A 24,013-nucleotide genomic window follows, 5' to 3' on the forward strand; every position below is an offset into this window, starting at 1 on the left:
AGCACAGGAGGCACACCCAAGGCTCAGCAGCGAGCGAAACTCCCCCTGAGGGTCTCAAACACCTCCAGGGCTCCGCTTCCCGAGCGGCCACCCGGCGGTGGGAGACAGCAGGTAGCGCCCTGCCCACCCCCTCAGTGCGGCCGCCATTTGCCCCGCGCCTCCCCTCAGGGGAGAGCTCTTCCCCGCTGCCATGCGCGGGGCGCTCCTGCGCATGCGCGGCGCCGCCCGACCGTTGGGCGCCCGCTCCGGTTCAAACGGCGGCTGAGGGAGCGGGCGGCTCGTGTGGGAGCGGAGCGGAACCGGAGCCGATTCGGAGCGGAAACGGAGCCAAAACGGAGCCCTGTGGGTGAGTCCAGGCCCCCGGAGAGCCCAGGGTGCTGAAGGGAGGCCTGGGAGGGAGCTGTGGTGCAGCCGTGGGTTTCGCTCCATGGAGTTTTTGTGGGTGGTCTGGGCCCGTTTTGTTAAACGCCCTTGTAGCGGTTTGCTGCTGTGTGAGGAACCCGTCTTTAAAAGGTAAAATGTGGGGAGCTGGTCCCTAGAGGGCTGCCCAGAGAGGCTGTGGGTGCCCTGGAGGTGTTCAAGGCCAGGCTGGAGGGGGCTCTGGGCAACCTGGTCTGTGGAAGGTGACCCTGCCGTGGCAGGGGGTTGGAATTAGATGATCTTTAAGGTCTCTTTCAACCCAAACTGTCCCATGTCGCTTGAAGAGACTTGCAAAAAAAAAAAACAAAACACCACACACACAAACAAACAAAAAAACCTTCAAAAATCCACTGTATCAACAAGGCTTTATGTACTCAAATAGCTGTGGTTTAAAATAAATTTTACAGAGAAAGTTAATTCTCTCTAGGTATTTTAAGGAGTGTGTCTACGCTTAATGAAGAGAAACGGAAAGTTCTGAGAACTTTCAAGTGGGCTGTGTATGTTTTACTTCAAGCACTGAACAACTTTGCTTGGAACGCTGTGGCTTGCTGACTACTTGGTGTTGAGATTCCCTTTATTATTGTGCCTGTGTTATCATTTTCAAACTTCATCTCATTAGTGCTAGCCTGATAACTATGTTCTGAGACTGTTTACCAGGGTATACTTACAGCTTATTCTGAACCCTCTATGCTGGGAGGAATTTGAAGATTGCCCTTAGCTGTTGCTACCTTAAATTATCTACTATAGTCAGATAACTGTGATCTCAAACTGAAGGTTTATGATCCACTAGTACTGCATATTTTGGTGATCTTCTGTAGACCATAGTGTTTTCATTGTTGTCTTTTTCTTGCAGAAACGCAGATGGCTTTTTCTTCGAAGAAACAATGTGTTGGTAAAACACTAGAGCCAGAGTTCAACGAAGATCCTAATTTTAACTTTACCTCCAGTATTCCAGCAGATGGTGTCTTCAAAGCTACTAATCAAGGGTAAATGAAAGAGAAGTATAGATGGATTTATTACTTGACAAATGTCCTAAAGAAAGTGTAGCATTTCACGGAACCATTTAGCCTTGAAAAGACTCTTAAGTCCAACTAGCCAACATTCCCAAGTACACTAAACTGCATTCCTAAGTGCCACATCTACACACCTCCTAAATACCTCCAGGGTTGGTGACACCACCGCCTCTCTGGGAAGCCTGTTCCAATGCCTAACCACCTTTTCCACATAGAAATTTTTCCTAATATCCAACCAAAACTTCCCTGGTGCAACTTGAGACTATTTCCTTGTGTCCTATCTATCACTTTTCACCTGAGAAAAGAGACTGACATCCTTCTTACTGCACCCTCCTTTCAACTAGTTGTAGAGTGATGAGGTCTCTACTCAGCTTTTTCTCCAGGCTAAATAGCCCTAGTTACCTCAGATACTCCTTATTTGTATTGTTTTCTAATCCTTTTGCCAGCTTTGTTGCCCTTCTCTGAACACGTCTAGCAACTCAATCTCTTTCTTATAGTGGCCCAAAATCTCTTATATGGCCCAAAACTGACCCGAGTACTCAAGGTGCAGACTCACCAGTGCTAAGTACAGAGGGATATTCAGATCTTGTCACATGAAAAGCTTTAGTAATCTGTAAGTATTCAGTGATCTGATAATTGTATTCTACATATCTTTTAAGGATTCCTAAATCTGCCAAGAAAGCGGAACCACTTTTGAAGAAGACTGCTACAAGAGGGTATGTTTCTTCACATTGCTCTTAGTTGTCCTTGTGCAGTAATGTTCCTTCTCAGAGAGTGATGATGAGCTCTAACCATATGCAGCTTTGTTGCCAAATTTGCTGATGAAATCTCTTGGTCAGGAATAAGAGCAAATCCTTCATAGAAGAAAACGTTTGTGGAAGTAAAAGGTGTCTGATATTGATCTTTGTGCACTGAAGCCTTTGATGTTTGACACTATAGGCCTCTGAACAGACACAAACTAGAAGCAGAGCTGAAGGCCAAGAATCAGCTGCTAGAAACAGCCAAGCAGCAGTTACACACCAGACTAACAGGAGCACAGGTAAGGATGGAAATGGGGTAGAAATCATTGAGTAGCTCGTATATTCTGCTCCTCTACAGGGCTAGATCAAAGTACTGGCTTACTCATTTTCCAGTCTTCATTGGAAGCCAGTAGAGTTTGAGTGGGATGGGTTCTTTTTGCCAACAACACCAAAGATATTTGGTAATTATCAGTGCTGCAAATGTATTTGGCTAGATAATGCATCCAGATCGCTGTTAACAGCCACCAGAACTCAGTTCCATCTTGAACTCATTGCAGGAGAATGTTTCCAGTTCAGTGATATACTTGCACGAAATTCTAATAAAAGAACCTCACTGTTACCAGATTCTTCCTGGCTACATGAAGAGAAACAGTACATAATCATTCAGTACTCGACACTGATCATTTGAGATCTATGAATTCTTTTTCATCTTAATATATTATTACAGTAGATAAGCTATTTTGTTTGTTTGATCATCCTTGTCTCACTTGCCCGGTCCTTCCTAGTTCTGTTAACCAGTCACAAGTACGGTGTGCCACAGCACATGGCATTGGAGATGTGGGTTCAGGGGTGTGTATGGTCACATTTTAGTAACTAAGAACATTTGAGTTCTGGTTACTGTTGTGCTCTAAACGTTTGAGTGAGTGACCTCATTCACTTCTGTGTATTCAACTGAGAGATCAGTGTATGTAGCCTTGTTTCCTCGTGTGCTATTGTATCATATTATTGTGTAGTCTTTTAATATCTGGATAAGCTTCTGCAATTTTTTCCCATCTGCTCATCACTGATGAGGAGGCCACACCTGGAGCATTGTATCCAGTTCTGGGTTCCGAGTACAGAAAGACAAAGACATATTGGGGAGAGCCCAATGAAGGGCCACTAAAATGTTGAATGGGCTGGAGCATCTCTCCTGTGAGGAGACACTGAGAGCTGGGACAGCTCAGCATAGATAAGAGAAGGCTTATAGGGAATCTTATCAATGTATATGTGAAGGGAGGCTGTAAAGAAGACGGTGCCAGGCTCTTTTCAGTGGTGCCCAGTGACAGGACAAGAGGCAGTGGGCAGAAACTTAAACACAGGAGCTTCTGTCTGAACTTCATGCTTGAGCAGGGGTTGGACCAGATGGCTTCCAGAGGTCCATTCCCACCCCAGTGATTCTGTAAAATTCACCAAAGATTTTACTTTCTTGATTCAAGTTTAGATTCAGAAATGGTACCCCATTATTCATCGCCTCTTGCCGATCACTTCAGAACACAGTGCAGCTTCTCTCATGTGCAAGAGGCCCTACTTGTAGCCTTTGGTTGTACAAGCTCGCTTTATTTCCTAGTTCTTGACTGGTTACTAATCTGTGAGATGATCTTTCCTTTTATCTCACAGCTTAATTTCTTTAAGAGCCTTTGAGACCTCCTATGGGATGTTCAAAAAAGCTTCTGGCACTATCAGCGGGATCACCCTAATCCACATGCTTATTGATTCTCCTGGAGAATTACATTCAACTCTTGAGGTTGATCAGCTTATCTGATTGCCTGGTAGTATCTGAATTATGCAGGGAATAATGCTGTGGCCTACAGATTCTAAGATGCCCCTTCCTTCCTGGAGTCAGCCACTCTTCTATGCATAAAACTCTTGAAATATTATATATAGAGCACAAGAAAATACATGCTAGAACTGCCTAAAAGGAATTTATCTCTAGGCTTTTTTTTTTTTTTTTTAAGCCATTGCTATGACATGTGCAAGTGATAAATCTTGTCAAGTAGCAGAAGTAAGGGTCTGTTTCTCTGCAGTGGTAGAGCTGGAAGGGTAGGATATAATTCTTGGTACTAGAGGTGCAATGGCAATGTTAAGCCATTAACATTGCACTGAGCATTGCCAATTAACGTGAAAAAATTCCCCCTGGCAACTTGATTCACTTAAAACCTGTGTTAATGACAGAGCACTATAAAGGAATTAAAGGAGAAGAATGAAGGCCTGGTACAAGAAGTCGAGAAGCTCAAGAAGTTTCAGGAGACGTGCATGGTCATTTTAGAAAGCAGAAACATTGATCCTGGTAAGGGCTATGCATTTTACATGCCATTCTGGTAGTTCTTCAGAACGCTTTTCCTTTTTCTTTTTCCTTTGTATTTGTTAGTATTCATAAAACATTTGGCTCCTACTTTCCCAAGGAAATACTGGGGGGGATTTTTTTTTTCTAGTGTAAGAGAAATAGACACTTCCTTCAGGCAGCCCTGTCCTGGATAAATTTTGAAAGCAATTTACTTCTTCGTGCTGTAGAAAGATATTTTGAGAAGCTGTTAGTTCCTACAAGCAAAGTTATCAATGAACATCTAATGTACAGATGTATCTCATAAATCAGTTACAGGCAGCAACATTGTGGAGGAGGAAGAAAAGACAAGGGAATGCCAGAAGCAGACAACGGTAAGAATTTTTGAGATGGCAGTGAGTTAAATGGACTTTGGTGAGAACTTTGTGTGTAAAAACAGCTGCTGAGATGTTCGTTCGCATTATATTACACCATTTTCCTTTGGCTCTTCAGCTGTTGACTGAGAAGCTCCTGGCAGAACTGAGGGTATTTAATGAAGCAGCTGAAAAAGAAAAGGAAGCACTTCAGGTAAGGCTGACTTTGTTTCAGAGTCAGACAGGTAGTGAACATCTGGTGCTGAGAGAAATTTTAAAGCTTGTTTTCCACCTCATGCTGCTCTGGTCTCTTGATAGCAAATGCCTGCAGCCTTAGTCATCTTCCCTAAGTGCAGTAAGGGAACAGTATGTGTTACTCCACTTCTAAATAGAGGGCTTAGAGCAAAGTCTGGGAGGGGCAACAGTAGTTCTTATCAAAGTCACTTGTAGTTCAATGATACACAATTCAACTTGGAACAATATAGAAGATGGAAGCGATGCTAAAGACTGATAGCTTTCAAATGAGGCTCGATCAGTTCCTGTGTAAAGATGGTTGTCAATGCTGGAAATGCAGCTGTCGCTGCTTAGAGCAGCTCTTCTCAAGAGGCTTTTCAAGACTGTTGCAGGTGGTTGCAAGCACCACTGGAAAAATGCTGAGAAAACTTGACCTAATCTGAAGTCTTGCAGACTGTTGACCTCAGGGAGCTAAGAAGTATGCAAGCACAAGCAGCTTCAATAATATAATTTGTCTATGTACTGACCAAAATAGTCATTAAATTACAGCTCTGCCATTCTTGGTAAGAAGCTTGAGCTGCTTATTGAAATCACTATTACATAAGGCTAAACTTTTGGTCGTGGTTAAGTTAGCATTTTTCTCAAGGAGTTGTGAAGAGATGAAAAAGTGAAAGATGTCCCAGTCAAGGTAGGCTAACCTTAGCTTAGCAGGTGAGGCTGATAAAGAGTTCAAAAATGTCTGGAGTTTTTTTTCCCCCTGTTTTAGTTGCAGCTGTTTTGGAAGTTTAGTTCTGTTATTCTGCACTGTCATGTTAGTGAGATGTTGTACGCTGACTTTTCCATGCAGATGGCAACGGCTAAGTGGAAACTGGCAGAAGAAACGAGGCAGCAGTCCCTGGAGAAGCATTCTTCCTTCCAAGCAGAAATGCAGGAATGTTCAGCAATACTCACTGAGCTGGAGAAGCTCCTGGCTGCGTGAGGCACAAGAATGGACTGCGCTGCCTTTCCTTGTTTTACTTCTAGTTCAGCGGTCTCTACCCTCAAGCCTGGTCCCTGTGTCGGGTCCAAAACAGTGAGCTGGGCAGGCTCCTGAGCAATCCCTGCCGAAACAGCACCTGCAGTGTGGGAACCAGGCAGCAGCAGCACTGGTGAAGTGCTCAGAGCTCCTGTCTTTCCAGTGGGGCTTATCCTGGAATCTTTCTGAGTTATTTTTTAAGTGTTAATAAAGTGTTTTCGATTAAATCTTTCAGAAGGACGTACGGGTGCACAGTCCCCGAGTTCCTTCTTGTTAATGCCGAGGCAATGCTGCATCGTTACTCCCCGTGACCTCTGCCACCACTCGCCCCCAGCCGAGCGGCGGGGCCGGCTGCTGGGCGGGCCGGGCCTCTCCCCGGGGCCGGGCCACGCTTGCGCACCGGTGCCGGCGGGGGGGGCAGCGATGGCGGCGGCGGCGCTGCGGAGAGCGGCGGTGACAGCGGGCGGCGCGGGGCGGCGCCGAGCGCTGGGGTGGCCGCGGCGGGGCTGCGCCGGGCTGGCGGTGGACGATGCCGTCAACGGGCTGAGCGACGAGCAGCGGCAGGTACGGGCGGGCCCCGGCCCCGGCCCCGGCCCCGGCCCCGGCCCCGGCCCCGGCCCCGGCCCCGGCCCCGGCCCCGGCCCCGGCCCCGGCCCCGGCCCCGGCCCCGGCCCCGGCCCCGGCCCCGGCCCCGGCCCCGGCCCCGGCCCCGGCCCCGGCCCCGGCCCCGGCCCCGGCCCCGGCCCCGGCCCCGGCCCCGGCCCCGGCCCCGTGGCGCGCCTTCCCGCGGGGGTGTGTCGGCCTCGGCGGCTGCTGATTGGCTGCGGCCGCGGGGAGCTGACCTATCCCCGGGGCGCTCCCATGGCGCGCCGCCGCCACGTGTGCGCCCTGCCCGAGGGGCACAGCGGGTGGCCGAGCCCTGGTGCGCAGCACAGGGAGGGAGGGGGCTGCGAAGGGTTGTGGCTCTGCTGTGTTGTTCTCTGGTCATCAAGGGACCTAAAGCTTTAGGGTGTTAGTTCTGAGCTTTATGGTGTCTCGTGTTTTACGCCTTGCCTGCTGCCAGCCGTCATAGTATTTATTCCCGATTGCCCCAGGGAATGGAATGATAGGCAGCGTCTTCACAGGCTTCTGCCAGTGAAACTTGGCCTCGGTGCTTCTCGGATTTGCAGCTATTGCCACACTTGCTGCGTAATTATGACAGTGCAAGTGTACAGGTGTACAAAAAACTTGTTCGTACTTATTTTCTTACTTGGGAAGTGGAGTACTGTAGTACTTACTGCTGTTTGCTTTGCCTGGTTTGTGTTTGTGATTTATAAGCTCACCAGCTTGAATTAACTCGATGTTTCTGTGTGCTTCTAAATTTAACAAGCATAAAAGGGAGAAAATAATCTTGTAACTTGTGTGTCTCTTGTGGAAAAGTTTCTGATCAGAAGATCAGAAACAGATCTTCAGTAATGTTAATCTGTAAATTAAGAGGATTTGTAACTGTTATAAGCTGGTTTGGTGTGTCTGGGATGCCTGTCAGAGTCCACCCCATCCTCCCTCAGTCTCTAATGATTAACGATTTTAAGCTATTATTTTCAAGCTTTATTCTCAAGTTTACTGCTGTCAATTTTGTTACAATGGAAGCTTTAATATTTAAAAAAGGAGAAAAATAAAAAACAAGAAAAGAGAAAAGCCCATCGACAGAGGAATAAACTTGTTTGGTGGTACTGGAATCCAGTGTCTGGGTAGCCATGGAAACTAACATATCTTTTTGATCTGAAAAGAGAGAAAGGCAGAGCAGCTCAGGCATATTTTGCTTTGCTGCATTTGCTGCTTCTTCAGGTTTTGGTTAAAGAGCAGAGGGTTTCAGTCTCTGAATGTTCCTTCATCAGCATTAATTTGTGGGAATAAAGAATCGAGGGAAAAATAGAATTTTTAAGCTCTACTGTACTATCTAGACAAAGTTTTTGAATGTTCACATTAAAAACACATTAAGGTATTTTATAAGCTTCTTTAGTGTGCATATAGACTTCTGCAGAATGCATGTGAGTAATTGGATCTTAATATTTAGAAGAACTTTGAGTTCATCTACATTTAATTAAATGAAGCCACAGGCAGGTACTCGATGGGGGTAATGAATCATGAGCTCGGTTCACCAGTTCTCAAAGTTTCCTGACCCAAACATCCCCTGAAACCCCAGTGCAGGCAGGAAACAGTTCCCCAGCACACTCTCATGCTGGGGTAAGATTAAGTTAACTGTCAAGAGGAACTTAAGTTCTCTCTTGAGGACTTCTCTTAAGACCTCTTGCAAAAAGGCTAAAGAGAGTTCCATATTCTCCTTCAGCTAATAACCTGAAATACTGATTTCCTTATGATCTTGTGCTTCTGGGTTTGAGATCATTGGATTGCCTGTCAGGGGAGCATTGGAAGTATCCTAGAGAAGAAGATGACAATATATTAATGGGGTGTAACGTATGCGTTTCTCCTCACCTCTTTTCCCAGCTTAGGCAGACCATGACAAAGTTCTGTCAAGAGCATTTGGCTCCGAAGGCCCAACAAATTGACCAGGAGAATGAATTCAAAGGCATGCGGGTAAGTATTTCATGCGTGCCTGTGAAATAGATGGCAGTCTGTACTTTGATCTGTGTGTAGGCTCAAACCAGGAATTCCAGTCCGCACCACAGGAAGATACGCATCAACTCTTCAAACTTGTAAGCTATAGAGAAAAGAAACAAAACAAAACAAAAACAACCCTTTGCTTTCTTGTTTCTTCTTTTGTTAGTTTTTAACAACTTGGGGAAAGACTGAACTAGTGTCAAAAAAAAAAAAAGAGATAGAGATAGATTGATAATGGTCTTGTTTGGATTCTCATCGTGGTGTTTCTGCCTGGCCCTGTTCAAAGACTCCTCCTCTAATATGTGTGTTGTACTGTCCTAGCTAGGACTCTTGTTTTGGACAGCCTGGATATCTGAGCTTCCTCTCAAACTTGCTTTGGAAACGCTGTGTGCAAATGCAGAAATGTAGAATGGTTTGACTGTTGAGCTGAAAGTTTTCTTCCTAATAAAACCAACAGACTCTCTGCAATAGGAAGGTTTGATTGATAAAAATGAGAGACCTCGCTGTTGGTTTTCATAAGCTCCACAAGACTTAAAACGTTCAGAACATCTGCTAGGATTTCCTACAGCTCTGATGCTGATATTTTCAGGGCTATGCGCGTGGCTTTGAAGTTAGCTATATAGATTTAGTCTGGCGTACCAGATGTCATCCAGTGCTATTGAATAATACTTTTTAAAGTCTCTGGAGGCTATTTACAGATAACTGTAATCTCTGGCCACCAAGTCCACGTGAGAAGCATTCACCTGCGTGGCCATCCCCTAACAGAGGAGAGCCCGCAGATTGAAGCAACAGCAGAGATGGCTCACCTAGCACGTGTGACCTTCGATGGTGGTGTCCCTTGCTACTGCACTGTGCCATGGCTTTTCTCTTCCTCTGTAATGCCATGTGCCCTGCACAGCTGTTGTGTTTGTCTCGAGCCAGGCAGTGGCTCCGTGCCTCAAGCCGAGTGGCTGCAGAGCAGCAGTTAATTGCATGCTGCTGTTGCAGGGCAATAAGTCTGGGCGAAGGGAGAAGCTGGCAGTCAAGTACAGGCTGCTCTCTAGCAGATGGACTTTGTAGGGTGTGTGTCCAGCTGCACACAACTAAGCAGCCTTATCCAGTCCCCACGTGCCGTAGATCTCCCAGGAGGCTCAGAAGCCAAGAGGCTTGTGTATGGAGTGGCCATTGTGGATTCAGCTCTCTTGGCTTCACAAGTCCAGAGCGTTCACCAGAAATCATCATTTTTTATAACTTTTCTAATACCTTTGCTTACCTCAGCAGTTGCTTTTCCTGACCCAGCTGTAACGTTTCCTTTTTTTTTTTAATATAAGCTCTCACAAAGAGGTTTCCTTGGCTTTACTCACCAGTTTCTGGTTTTACCCTAGTCTTAAATTGTTCAGTGATTGCAACTCTTCTCAGTACTTTCCAGGCCTTCAGTCACGGATAACTTATTCTAGCTGTGGCAATCACAGGCTAATAGACCTACACAGTATTGCCAAAGCAGCGTGACAAGGTTGTGTGAGGTAAAAAGCAAGCATAAATTTAAGACATGACATCCTAAATTACCTTTAGCCAGAAACAGCATACGAAAGCCTAGAATGTTTGAAGGTAATCGAAGGTTTTAATTCACCTAAATTCTTAAACTGGGTAATGTGTTAATATCTTAGGACCTGTCCTTCCCAAATTAAATTTAGGCTTGTGACTTGCCTCCCTGCATAACTGGAGTCCTTAAGCCTGTGTGGCTTCTTGGTTGGAAGCATGGAGCTGCTGCTGCAGGAGGAATGGTACTGATGTGATGATCTCTGAGGTTTCACACAAACGGGGTAAATCAGCGTGTCCAGTGAGCTACCTGGGAAGACTTCTCACCCTGCTGCCCTGACCACACGTCTGGACTGATTGCTTTTGTTGTGTATTTGTAGGAGTTCTGGAAGAAACTCGGGGAATTGGGAGTTCTGGGGATCACAGCTCCTGGTAAGTGTTTTCCTGCCTCCAACCATCTGCTGGGTGATTCCTCACACAAAAGAGAGACGACTTAAACTCACCGTTTCCAGCTCATAACGTCCTCGTCTGTGATGTGACATCTGTTTTTGTCCAGAAGCTGCTGTTTTCATGGTTTTTAAAACTCTTTGGACACTTCTGTTGTTCTTTACCAAGGAAAAAGGAGCTTGATTCAGTAGACTTCTGGACAATTATGAAATGGCTTTTGCAACTTACAAGTACTGTTCAGAAATGTTTTCTCCAGATATACACATAAAATAAACACATCCAACTTGAATGTGTATGTGCTTCTCCCATATGAAGTGCTTGCTTCAAGTTTTGAAGCCTGAGAGCTACAGATAAAGGTATCCTAGAGCAAGCATCCATCTCTAATAGAAGAAGTTACAGGGTATTAAACAATGCCGTGAAAAGCTGTGATAGCTAATGGAGGGCTGACAGCATCCAACCCGTCAGAAAAAAAAAAAAAAATCGGGTAAATCTTATTCAGCCTTGTCCAGGTTAGTTGAAAAGTGTTTTGATTAATGTTACAGATTACTGAGCCTGCCGTGGTCATGCTGAATGCGCTAACGCAGTGTAATGAGGAGAAGCCCTTAGTGGAGAAAAGCAGCCAATGGGGCCTTTATTTCCCCATCGTAAAGTCTGTGTTTCTAGATGTGTGTGTGCAAAGGCTTCTGCAGAAGCAAGCTGAATAGCAATGCGTTGAAATAATGCCTCTGCATTTCTTTCCGTGGCACCAAGTCTGCTTGAAAGAGTCTCTATTTCTGCTTTCTTTCTCTTTACTCTTCCCAATTTACTGCTGCTCCTGTTTTTTCTCACTCTTACCTTCTTTCTTCTTTGATGTTGTGCCTGAGGCTTACAGCAGTTTCCCACACTATAAATAAGCTATCCCCTCATGAGTCCTGTCTTTTTTGATTTCCTGAAAGATTTACCTCTAAAACCTTGCTATGCCCAAACGTGCAATTTTTGATTGTATTGCTATGTGCAGTTTCTTTATTGGCATTGGTTTTGCTGTAGGAGGTGGAGGCTGGACCTGGGGATGTGAAGATAATGTGAAATCTTATGAGAGTGCATGATCAATTAAATGGTGTGCTTCAGCACCAGTGGGTCAAGTCTATTAAAGAAACATTTTGAAGAAGTGCTTTTTACTTTATTTTTAAAACTTAGTAAACTGTGTTGCTTTGGGGTAATTTTGTATTTATTTTATAGAAAAAAAAAAAGAAATGCAAATGCTTTGGAATAATCATACAGGCACATCGTATGTAAAGAGTAATTTTGAAATGGCACCATCAGCCTAGATCACTGCAGCTTGTATTATATAAATAGTTGTCTGCTAGGAATATTTTCTTGTACCTCTTGCAGTACAAAGTAGTTACTTACCTGTACTGCTTACAGCAGGCAGTTGCCTTTCCTGTATCGAGGCGATAGCATCCAACCCAGCAGGCAGTATAGCAGATCTTTTGTTTTGGCACACGTGAGAAGTGGTTAAACCCATCTTTCAGGATACTGAGAGTGAAAACCCAAACCCTGATTCAGGGTGGAGAGGTGATTTCGGAGGATAAAGAGCCCTGCAGATAAAGACAGCTGTCAGAATGGGTGACGTGGGAGAAAAGCTGCCCCTAATGGTAGTGGCTGCTGTATTAATTCGGGTTTGGGGCAGTGGCTCTCTTTCAGCCCAGGTTATGCTCTTGCTCATCTCTTTGGTCACTGCACATGCAAACATATCTTGCTCTTACTGTTGCTGCTGCTTGCTTACAGCACTCATGTTAATGACTAGTTGGTGCTTGCAGGTTATTTCCCTGGCTAGTTTGTGGTGGCTTATGTCCTCCTCTTTTAGTTCTTCCCTTATCGGTATGATCACTTGCTTCTTGCCTGCTCAGCTTTTATTTTTGGATGAAACTGTGTGTATACAAATGTGTGTGTAAGTAGATGTATTTATGTAGGCTGTCAATGCTCGAGGCCATTGTGCATTTCTCAGCCACCTTTTGTTTTGTTTTGTTGCCTTCTCCCTCCTTGTCTCACCCTGTGTCTTTAATTTTATCAGCCACTGGTTTAAGACTCACCTCAGGGTGCCCAGCTGGACTTGCTGTTACAACTTGATCTCTGAAATCCACATTCTTGCTGCTCTTGAATTACAGCAGTTAAATTTTAGGATCATTCTCATTCCAGACCCATCATCCCTCAAAGCGCTGATCTCCTGCATGTTTGTGGGCATTAGAAGTTCCTAATACCCAAGATCTTAGACCAGTTTGAGGGTTCCTTTTTTATTTAAAGGTCCTCATTAATACAAACATAGTTGGACTTTGCAAACTTTGCTCCTTTTCCCTTCTCCTAATACAGGCTGGCATTTTATGATTTAATCCTCATGATGGTATTAATGTTGCACTTAAGGATAGTTGCCAAGAAAGATTACTTGCTGTGCAAGTGTTGGTAGCATGTTTTAGATATATCCTTATCCATGTAATATTTATGAAATATGCTTCACAAGCACAAATCGTTATTGATTGTGCTGAAGAAGTAATGTCGCTGTACTTTTAAGATAAAACTCAAATTCTGAGAGGATAGGGAAAGCCAGAGGTGCCCAGCTCAGAGAGAAAAAAAAAAAAAGAAATAAAAGCCAGCCAAAACCAGCAGCCAAAACCAGCAGCATCCTTGTCTCAGATCTCACTCAAGACAGCCCAGCCCAGCCCAGGGGTCTTGTGCACGTGTGCTGTGTCCCGTGGTGGTTAACGTGGGGTTTTTCTTCTCAGTGAAGTACGGTGGGTCTGCTTTGGGGTACCTGGACCACGTGCTGGTGATGGAGGAAATTTCTCGTGCGTCAGCAGCTGTGGGGCTTAGCTATGGAGCCCACTCCAACCTTTGTATCAACCAGCTGGTGCGGAACGGCAACGAAGCCCAGAAGGAGAAGTACTTGCCCAAGGTATAAGGCAGGATGGGGACTGGAAAGCATCCTGGTTTAGGTGGTGGTTTTGGGGACGAGGTGGGGGGAAAGGGGATTGCTTTAAGGTGTTAGGGAATACAATAGATTTTGCTGCATGATGAGGTTTGGAACAATAAAATACAACAGAGTGCACTAGATTTAATTTGCTGTTGCTGATCTGGTCTGTCACTATCCATGTTTTCTGAAAGCATGTTTGTGCCTGGCTTCTTCTATCCAGCTCCTGTGTGTAGATATAGGGGTGAAGAGTCAGAGTTGCCACTGTATCCACATGCTTGTGGAATGAATACTTTTTTAATGAAAAAACATACCCTTCTTGCACAGAGGGTCTACTTGTTTCAAGTAGGCAGCAACAGAATAAAGCCAAAAAAAAAAATTGTAACTCACAAAAAAACAGCAGTTTTTTAAAATTATTTTTAATATTTTACTTTCCTGGGAATTTCGTGCCTTTCTGTGCCTTTCCTTTGACAAACAACCGTCTGCTTTAAAGTGTGTAGATGCAAGGAGGGATGTACAGTTAGCAAGAGCTGAAAGTAGCTGCTCTGCAGCACTCCTGAAGTACCAGAGCAGTGCATGGTACAGATGCATGCAAAGATGAGCTTTCTTTCGTTGTGTGCAGCGTTTTAAGCACCAGCTGGTTTCAGTGCTCCAGCCTTTAGGAAATACTATATTAACCAAACTTGCCTTTCCCTAACTTGATAATTTTGATTCCTTAATTTGCATTGAAAGAGCATCTTGTTGAACTCAGAATTTGTGTAGTCTTTGTACCTCAGCCTGTGTCGGGTCCCATGCCTGCAGGCAATGAGGATGGGGCAGTACCTGAGTTATGGGGAGCTGGGACAGGCAGAAAGCCTCTGCAGACCTTTGTCACCAAAGGAGGCTGTGGAGTGACACTGGATAATATTTTTCAAACTTCCTAAAGTGCTTGGAGACTTCTGTGCTTCTTGCTCCTTATATATTTTATATTCTGCAGTTTTTACTACCCCAGTGCTTGGTTTGCTGCCTGTGCTAATTAACTGTGAGCATCTTCATCACGTAAAGTTCTGATGTTTGTAACCTGCCTGGTAAACAGATTTCTCTGTTTATACATGTGGAGAAATGTAACTGAATCCCAGCTACTGAAATTATCACCGCAATAAACTTGACTTAAACCATGTGCAAGGCACAGTGTTGCTTCCTCAAAGCATTCTTGTGCAGCTTGGCAATACACAACCCCAAGCTGTCCTCGTTGCTGCTCAGGAGTGTTTTAATGCCATCATTCGCTGGCTTTCAGCATGAGATGTGCTGTCCCTAGTTCCAACTCGCCTTGGTTCATGCTGAAGTCCTGTGGTACTTATTTAATTAGCATTGAGCATATCACTGACTGCTGGTGAAATGCACTAATGTATGGGATTCTTTGAACGTAGCTTTTAAGCATGGAACTTTTTTTTTTTGTTAAAAAGAAGGGGGATCAAAAGGAGAGAATGGATGAAAGTGCATGGGGGGAGAATCAAGGAGAAAAGCTCAGGATGAAGGAACAGGAAAGGGGAAGCAGCAGCTATGCCCAAGCCTGGCATGAGCAGGCACAGAAGCAGTGTGTCCACCTGCTATTTAAGTAGGAGTGTGGGGAGACAGGGCTATGGGAATGCTGCTAAGAACTTCCCAATCTATTTTCACAGCCCTTACTGGCGTCTTGTGTTCAATAACTCTTGTTTATCTAAAAGGGCAGTTGTGAAGCATGGAGCAAGGAGCTTGTGAAAGGCATATGGCTGCCTGCATGGTTCTTTTGGCACCTTCCTGGAGATAGCTGCCTGCAGCTCTGTGTATAAAGCACTCACTCAGATGTGAGTTGAGCCATCCTCCTCCTCCTGCTGTGCTTTGGTGCTGTTACCTCAGCACAGCAGCACAGGGGAGCTCCTTGTGAAGACTCCACTAGGAGCAAAGTCTCTTTTTGGCAGCCCTTGCATGGAATAGCTAGGATGGAGATACAGCACAGAAAAAGAAGTGGAAGGCACCCTAAAGAAGGAACAGAAAAAATGCTACTATTCCACCTCTTTTTCTTGTATTTGTCTCTTCCAGCTAATCAGTGGGGAGCACGTTGGAGCCCTAGCGATGAGCGAGCCTAATGCTGGATCTGATGTTGTGTCCATGAAGCTGAAAGCAGATAAGAAAGGTAAAACCTGTCAGGTGCTTCCTGGGTGGGTAGCCAGCATAAATGTCTCCCGTAAACTTAAACTAACCTCCCTAACACCGTTCAGAAATGGTGCTTAGTCTTGGATTTGCCAAGCAATGTTAGTGGCCTTGTACAACCTCCCAGAATAATCTGGGATAAAGCAAACATACTGAAAGTGATAAAGCAAGGTAGTGAAGATGTAGAATGGGTGGTTGCATGTCCAAAAGTGGACTTCTGATTGTGGTGGTGGAATATGGTGGTATAATGGACCTATTGCTAGAAGCCTTCGTTTGTCAGGGATTCATTAAACTGATTTTGGACTCCAGAAATGAGTTTTCTTGAGCTCGAGAAAGATTTGTGTGTGTTGTTTGTGGGGATCCTTGAAAGCCAGTTTTGAAACAAATGGGGTGAGGATGTCGGTGTTGCTCTGTCTGTTGTGAGCTAACAGACTGCAACTCTGTACTTCCAGGGGACTACTTCATTTTGAATGGGAACAAATTTTGGATTACCAACGGGCCTGATGCAGATGTTCTCATCGTTTATGCTAAAACAAACCTTAATGCTGTACCAGCCTCCCAAGGTATAACTGCATTCATCGTGGAAAAGGTAGGTTTACATAGGTTTACAGTACTGTTTAGTAACTCTCACAATTTTATTGTTTGTTTTTTTTTTAAAGCTACCTCCTTCAGCCTAATGTGCTTGTTTAGAAACCAACTAGTTTTCTTTTCACAACTGTCACCCCCTTCCTCAAAGAGATGCTAATTCCTGCCTGAATTTTATAAACTCATGAGGTTAGGCCTCTGCCCCAGTGATACAATGGGTTGCACTGCCAGCTGGGAGCTCCTGGATTTTGGCATCCAAGCACCTAGCCAGCCTTTTGGGCTAGAAATATGGAGAGAACAGTCAAGATCCTAATAAAAATGGACTTTTGCTTGTTGCCCAAAATTGTCAGGAGTTACGGATACCCTGTAAATCTGTCCTACTGTCTGTCCTGTGATCTATCCATGCATTTTTTAATGTCAATACATTGAAATAGCTTTATTAATTTTCCCCCTCTTTCTTCCACTGCCCTTTTGGATTCCTGCAGTGACCCAAACATGCAAGTAAAAGTGATCAGAAACAGGACTTTTGATAGGGACCTCTTGGGAAGAGGGGATCTTTTGGGGTCTTTCTTCCCTTTTAGTTAACTGGGGCTATGCTAGACACATTTTCATCCCCACAAGGAAGATAGGAAGCTGTAATAACACAAATGGTACTGGAAATAGATCTCAGATCAGTAAACCTTCTGATGGCCTTACTGGACTGAGAGACTAGAATAGTTCAGGCACTGTCAGCACTTGCAGTCCTTGCTGTAGAGAAGTGCTTGTGTTGGCAGCTGGCCAAATCTCTATTTGTTTAATATTTATGTGCAACAGAAAATTAATCCACTCCATTTGAAAAGTGGATCCACTCAGTTTGCCAACATGTCCACATTTCTCGGATTATTTGCTTCCTGCTTGTACTTGTGCCTGGTTTTGTCCCCACAGTGGGTGCTTCCTTGACTCCCTTCTGGTGCTCCACATGTACTCATGTGGTCAGGGAATTTCCCCCATCTGTAGTGATTTTTAGTCTTTCAGAATTGAGAGATATGAGACTCAGTTTTAATGTCTTGGCTTTTTTGCAGGGAACCCCAGGTTTCAGCACAGCGCAGAAGCTTGATAAGCTGGGAATGAGAGGGTCTAACACCTGTGAATTGATCTTTGAGGACTGTAAGGTCCCCGGTAAGCTGGCTTCAAATCATGGCAGTATGCATGCGGGGTGGTTCCTTGTCTTCTTGCTTAGATAAATAGGATCACCAATTACATGCACGTTCAGACTGTGACCTAGAGGGCTTTGTAGATGGTTATCTGCTCTTTGGCAACCTCCTAAGAGCTGGTGAAATTGGGAAGGTGTAGTCTGATGGATTCCAATGAAAAGGCACATCCCGTGTTAGATCACTCTTGTTTCTCCCTCAGGGACCTAACTCTTAACCACTGCTTTTACAAAGCCTAGATGAGGCTTTCAGAGAAACTTCTGATTGTTTCCATTAGAGCTCCCCAAATAGTACATAGGAGAACTTATTTGCATTGAAGTTTCTTTTCTCCAGAAATGACTGAAGGCTACCTGCCAGCCTTCCGGTTTGTTTATAACATTTCTGAATTCTTGTGGTGTCAGGGCCTGAAAATAAATGTCCTTTCCGCTGTTAATACAGCAGGGGCAACTGTAGTGGCTATTTTTGTTGATAGAAAGTTCACAGCCACTCTACAGCAAGTAGAGGAGATCCCTTATCTGAACTCCAGAAACTCCCAACAGCATTTCTGCAGAGCAAGCATCTCCACTGCTCCCCATACACAAAACAGCTGCTTTGCAGCATGTGGAAGGGTTTCAGCTGAAATCTGACGTTTCTGACTTGACTGAATCCCTCCACTCTGAAATCAGAAAGTCCAGTACCCGAGTCTTCAGATCATCTTCTGGGTAATCATCTGCACAGAACAGCATGTTCTCATGGTAACAAGATTCCATTTTCTGATAGCTCGGGGAAGCACATCGCTGCATGTTGGAAGTTAACACACTTTGCACTATGGCCATTAATGCTGCTTCTGATTTTCTGCATTGGCAGCTGAAGCATTTTGCTGTTTCATATGTCTGCAGGATCTTTCTCTCACATCAAAATGTCTTCCTCTAGCACTGCAATTCCATCAGCTTTAAAATACAGGGGGTTCGTTGTCAGCCATGCTACAGTGAGTGTTTTTTCTCATACTTAGTGGATTCATTTGGTCATGTTGCTTTCATAAAAGTTGGTTCAGAGCGTCAACTTTCATTGCTGTGACATGCAGCCAGCAAGCCCACCCCCTCCTTGCACAGTCAACACATATTCTTCAGCAACCTATCCATCCCTTTTCCCAGGACGTACAGGAAAATATTCAGGCTATTTGGTCCTTTTTGTTTGTTTTCAAGCTATTAGATGTCATTACTTCTGAACAGTTACGTCACTTTATTATTACTCATTCCTGCATTTATGTTCTGTTCTTCAAAGTGATGTTTGCTATTAGTGTTTTTCTTTGTTTCTGGAGGTGTGTGGGGGAGCAGATGCTGAGTTTTTTCTCTGAGAGCCAAGCATCATTTTTCATTTTTTAAACTCATGATCCTGGTCCTGTAGAAGCTGGACTTTTCCATGCAGTACACCAGCATGCTCTTCAACAAGCAGCAGAAGACAATGCAGTCCTTGAGCCTCTGCCCCTGAAAGAGATTATTTGCTTCAGGAGATTAGCTGCACGTGTCCACAAGTCCTGCCACATTTTCTCATTGCATATTGCACCTCTCAGATCTCTTGTGATCAAAGCCTGAAGCATATGTCAGTTCTTCTACAGGGCATGCTAAGTGAATAATCTCTGTCCATCTGCAAAACAGAGTTGGTAGGCTGTAAGTTCTCTCCTGACTGCAGGAATACTGCCGTACTGAGATGAGCCTTTTGTTCCTGCTTCTGTTTATATTGTTAACATCAGTGCATACTTTAAGTTGTCCCACAATGACACGGCTTTCAGTCTTTTTCTCAGCCCATTATCAAATATGTTTTTTTTTTCTGTTCTATTTTTACAGAAATAATACTCATCTTTGAAAATGTGTATTTGTAACAAATACAATGTTCTGCTCTGTTCCCCTCACAGAAGGGGTGATAAGTTTGCATTTTCCAGTCTCAGAAGGCCAATGTATAACCCCAACACATGCTGAGTGGTGAGCTTTGGTTGGTTGCCCATGCAAGTTTTGATTCCTGTATTAGGAATGCCCAGTGAGGTGACCTGAGTATATCAGATGAGAATTTGGACGGTATTGGAAATGAATGCAATGTCTGCTGAGTGTGGTAACACCTTTTGGTCACTGTCAGTTTGGGTTAGATACAAAATAATGGGATGGTGAAGAGGGCTCCCAGTTTGTCCTCGAGGTGATTGTCTCCTATTCACGTTGATACAAATGCTAAGCTGGAAGGTCTCAGCTCAGATACACTTTATAACCATTTACTGCTTTTCCTTTTTGGCTTTGTTTGGATTGAAAAGATGTTTCAGTGTCAGGGAGTGTATGCATTGAAACTCAGCCTGTCTAGCTCACCCTGAATGTTTGCAACTCAAGCCGGAAAGAAAGTTGTGCGTGAGTAAAAGCTTACCAATCATTTTCTTTTGCTTGCAGCTGAAAATGTCTTGGGGGCACTGAGCAAGGGAGTCTACGTGTTGATGAGTGGGCTGGACCTGGAGAGACTCGTGCTGTCTGGTGGGCCGCTGGGGTAAGGGTTTGTCATCTTTCATAGATTATAAGGCTGGAAAGATGGTTCACAACCACCTGGCCCAGTGGGGTCTCCAGGTGGGATCGCACCTCTCTGTAGGATACTGAGATACTGGGGCAGCTTTGGAGAGAAGAGGAAAGTGTGACTGGAGGAGGTGGCTGGGTCGGAAGCAGGAGCAGAGAGATCTGTAGCTTCTGGGAACTCGTTAGCTGTGTTATAACTGCTCTAATGGGCTCCTGCTGGAGGGTGCTCAGCTCGGCACTCCTAGGCAGCTGCAGGGAGCTCTTCTTTTGCTCTGCTAGAGCTCCATCTTTTCTGTTAGCTCTCCTCACCTCTCCGTTCTTCATGGAGGCTTTTCTCCGTTTGAAAGCATCTAGGTGAAACATGTTGAGGGCTAAGGGATAAAAGAAGCAATGCAAGAAGGAAAGTTTGGGAATCCCTGCCCTCTGGTGTTGCGCAGGCGAGGTGGTTCTCTGGATTGATCATCCAGAGCATGGTTTTGAAAATGTTGGTCTTGACATAAATGTTACCAAGAGTGGGAAGTCTGCTTCAGTCCCTGAAAGCTGGGAATAGCCAGCTCTGCATTTGTGTTACTGATTCTTTAAAACTTAAAAGCACTATCCAGATTGCCACATAGAAGGATCTTTGGACTGGATAAAAGGTTTGTTATTCGCTTACTCAGTCCTTAAGGTTCCTAACAACTTACTTTTCACCAAACAGCCCCTTTGTCTCCTCCTAAGTGGTCTCTCTGTGCTAACTCTCATGTGGACAGATTATCTTCTACAAAGCAGGAAGAGGGTTTTTCACCATTCTTATTCTTGTCTACGCTTTTTTATGTCATCGGCTAATGCTCCTTTTGTTGGTCTTCTCTGGAGACATAAGGCAGCACAAGCTGTCCTAGCTACAGCTGTAAGAAAACTCTTCAACGCCCCATCTCATTTCCCTGAATTAAGGAGGTGAGACCTTGCCCCAGGATGTCCCAAACGAGCAACATGGAGAACACTGTGAAGAGAAACTGTGGCCTCTTAGATTTTATAGCATTGTTTGAGTGCAGCTATAAGGGAGACGGCAGTTTTTTGTGGTTTTTTTTTTTTTTTTTAGGTAGAAGAACCTTTTTGCCTTAGACTGAGCTTGCAAGATTTCAACATTATTTTTCTGTTGATTGTTCTGTTGTCTTCCTTCTCCTATCTAGGATCATGCAAGCTGTTCTTGACCATGCAATTCCATACCTACATGTAAGAGAAGCATTTGGACAGAAAATTGGCCAGTTCCAGGTGAGACAGAAGAGGAGTTAGAAGTTTTTGTCTCTTTTTTTTTTTTTCTTAAAGAGAAGATGGGGAGCCCATTTATGGGAGGGCTTTTCGTGGGGAGGTAGTTTAGGGTTTGTACTGGGGTTGGGAAGTAACGATGTGGTTTGGAGGTGAAAGGATCTCTGAGCCTGTTTACCTGAGGCCACTCCCACCCCCCTTACTCCCTGGGGTATTAAAATGTGAAGTTTTAACAGCTGTAAAATGGATCTCATCTTCTGTGACGTGCAGCTCATGCAGGGCAAAATGGCCGATATGTACACGCGGCTGATGGCGTGCCGGCAGTACGTCTACAACGTGGCCAAGGCCTGTGACCACGGCCACATCAACGCAAAGGTGAGCTCTCTCCGGGGTGGGCTGTGTCTGCTGGGGGAATTCCCTTTGCTTCGGTCCCACAACGTGAGCAGGGTGGATGTTTTGTATGGGAGCTAAAAATGATGTGCTCGCAGCTCTCCAAGTGCTGTTTTTCCCTCTGGAGAAAAAGAAACCATAGTCCTACAAGGGAACAGATTTAGCAGGATCAGTAGGTGTTTATTGGAAGCCCAAACACAATATCCTGCCTGTTGTACGGGGCTACAGCAGTCATCCCGAGGTGTTATCGCCTCTACACACCGGCACTGTCACTGCATGCCTATTGAAGGAGAGGGCTGAGCATCTGACAGAGCGAAGCCCTGAATCCCAAATCAAATCACATTGGTCTCCTGTGGGCATGATGTGTTTGTGAAGGACCAGCTCCCCTGCTGCACTTGTTTCCTTGTCTTCACGTGGCCTGACACAAATGCTCTGCAGTGACAGACTGCCCCAGCTCCTTGCTTTCTGGGGGGTGAATCCCGTGCCTTTGTGAGGTGGTTTGGGCTCGTTAGATATATGTTAATTAGTGAAAAGGTTGGAGAAAGGCAGGCGGCATCTTTCCTGACTGTTGTGGTTTCTATCTCTCCTTACAGGACTGTGCCGGAGTGATCCTCTACTCAGCAGAGTGCGCTACCCAGGTGGCTCTGGATGGGATTCAGTGCCTCGGTAAGCTGCAATCGCTGGCAGGGCTTGTGGCTTTGAGTGTGCTCTCACCTATCCCACCCTCACCCCCTGAAACGAGAGAGAAGTGACTTGTAACATCTTTTTGCTCGTAGGTGGGAATGGTTACATCAACGACTACCCGATGGGGCGCTTCCTGCGTGACGCCAAGCTCTACGAGATAGGGGCAGGCACCAGTGAAGTGCGCAGACTTATCATCGGCAGGGCCTTCAACGCAGCTTTCAAGTAAAGTCTGCCAGGGAAAAAGGCAGCACCCTGATCACTGTGAGGCCTTTGACAGTAGATACAGCAACGCACAACTCTTTTCTTCCTGTGATTCTGGGATCGTCACTTGTGAACTCTTTCCCACCTGCTTTGTGAACAGATGCTGCCGGACTGGGCTTGGGCGGAATGAATCAGTCTGTAGCAGGGAAGGAAAAAAATATATTTTTCTTCTCGTGATCAGCCTGATTCTCAGTGTTGCAGCGCTGAGGTTCATCAAGGAGATGTGCTGCCATCAAAGCAGGCTGTTGAGCAGTACACCTGGAACAAGAGGTGGCCACTGCTGAGCACAAACTCAATCCAAAAAAGGGACGAGGGAACAATTTAGTTCTCTTTTTAAAATCGAGTGCCATTAAATAGCTAGCATTTAGCATGCTACCACTGGAAAGGGAAATTTCCTGTTGTGACCTTGCAGTGGGATTGATAACTTCTGTTCTGGGGAACTCAGCCACCTCCGTGATGTGGTTGGCGTTATCGTGAATGCTTGAGCATCATAGCTGCACAACCAGTGTGTTAGGTGATGATTCTTAAAATCATGTTAAAATACCACATCTGTTTCTTTGCATACTTCCTTTCCTATTCCTGCTGCTTCTCAAGATATTTCAATGCAGCCCAAAGTCTTTGCTTCTCTGATTGACTGCCTCCTGCTGAGTTATTCATTCAGATGTGTCACTATCCATCATTCCGGGAACAGTTAAAATGTCAGACCTGTATTGTGACATCCATGAATGAAGCAGGCAGGAGGAGGCTGACTTTTTAGGTTGGGGTTATTTGGTTTTGTTTGTTTTTTCTTTTTCCTTTTTTTTTTTTCTCTGAAGATTGTTTTTTCGGCAAAAGCGTGCGTTCACACTCCGCTGTTGGTTGGCTAAAGAAGTCAGTGAGCACAGCAGTATTTGTGGGTGTCTTCAGAGCACATTATATACAGTGAGTTGAAGTTTATCTAGCCTTAATAAAGAAAACGGCACAATATGCTGCCAGCCTTAAAGAGTGAATCACATGGAAAAATTGGATGGTGTAAATATGACAGAAGAATGAATGAAACAGTTGCCATATAGGCAAACTCCCAGGAGCTTAACAGAAAGAACTTAAAGCTTTTTGTAATATTTGGTTGTAATTGACATCTATCTGTACTAGGTGACAGTAGCCTAATGCTGAATTTTAAAATACTACAGATTGAAGAAAAGCTCACCTTCCTGAATTGCCAGGTAGGTCACCCAAGTATTTATTAAAAAAAAAAAAAAAAAAAAAAAAAGCAGAGCTTCAGTTCTTCTGGAGTTAGAAACAGCTTCTTAATGGGGGCAGTACTTTCTTCCTAAACTTCATTTTTATTCAGCTACAGTGGGATCATTCTGGAAG

The 24,013-nt window shown here is 44.8% G+C and overlaps 2 protein-coding genes across 2 annotated transcripts; both read left to right on the forward strand.

Annotated features, from left to right (window-relative positions):
• The first annotated feature begins 212 nt into the window (after nucleotides 1-212).
• KNSTRN (kinetochore localized astrin (SPAG5) binding protein) lies at nucleotides 213-6,322 on the forward strand. The gene is made up of 8 exons (XM_038179568.2): nucleotides 213-346; nucleotides 1,274-1,406; nucleotides 2,093-2,149; nucleotides 2,373-2,472; nucleotides 4,385-4,499; nucleotides 4,806-4,867; nucleotides 4,986-5,060; nucleotides 5,928-6,322. The coding sequence occupies exons 2-8, from the start codon at nucleotides 1,282-1,284 to the stop codon at nucleotides 6,057-6,059; spliced, it is 666 nt and encodes a 221-aa protein (XP_038035496.2). The 5' UTR covers nucleotides 213-346; nucleotides 1,274-1,281; the 3' UTR covers nucleotides 6,060-6,322.
• Nucleotides 6,323-6,480: 158 nt separating this feature from the next.
• IVD (isovaleryl-CoA dehydrogenase) lies at nucleotides 6,481-23,626 on the forward strand. Its single transcript, XM_038180091.2, has 12 exons — nucleotides 6,481-6,659; nucleotides 8,583-8,672; nucleotides 10,595-10,646; nucleotides 13,421-13,590; nucleotides 15,667-15,760; nucleotides 16,230-16,366; nucleotides 17,424-17,520; nucleotides 19,964-20,057; nucleotides 21,250-21,331; nucleotides 21,596-21,700; nucleotides 22,309-22,381; nucleotides 22,492-23,626. The coding sequence occupies exons 1-12, from the start codon at nucleotides 6,519-6,521 to the stop codon at nucleotides 22,623-22,625; spliced, it is 1,269 nt and encodes a 422-aa protein (XP_038036019.1). The 5' UTR covers nucleotides 6,481-6,518; the 3' UTR covers nucleotides 22,626-23,626.
• Nucleotides 23,627-24,013: the final 387 nt, after the last annotated feature.

The sequence above is a fragment of the Anas platyrhynchos genome, chromosome 5 (assembly GCF_047663525.1).
Source record: "Anas platyrhynchos isolate ZD024472 breed Pekin duck chromosome 5, IASCAAS_PekinDuck_T2T, whole genome shotgun sequence".
NCBI classification, from domain to species: domain Eukaryota; kingdom Metazoa; phylum Chordata; class Aves; order Anseriformes; family Anatidae; genus Anas; species Anas platyrhynchos.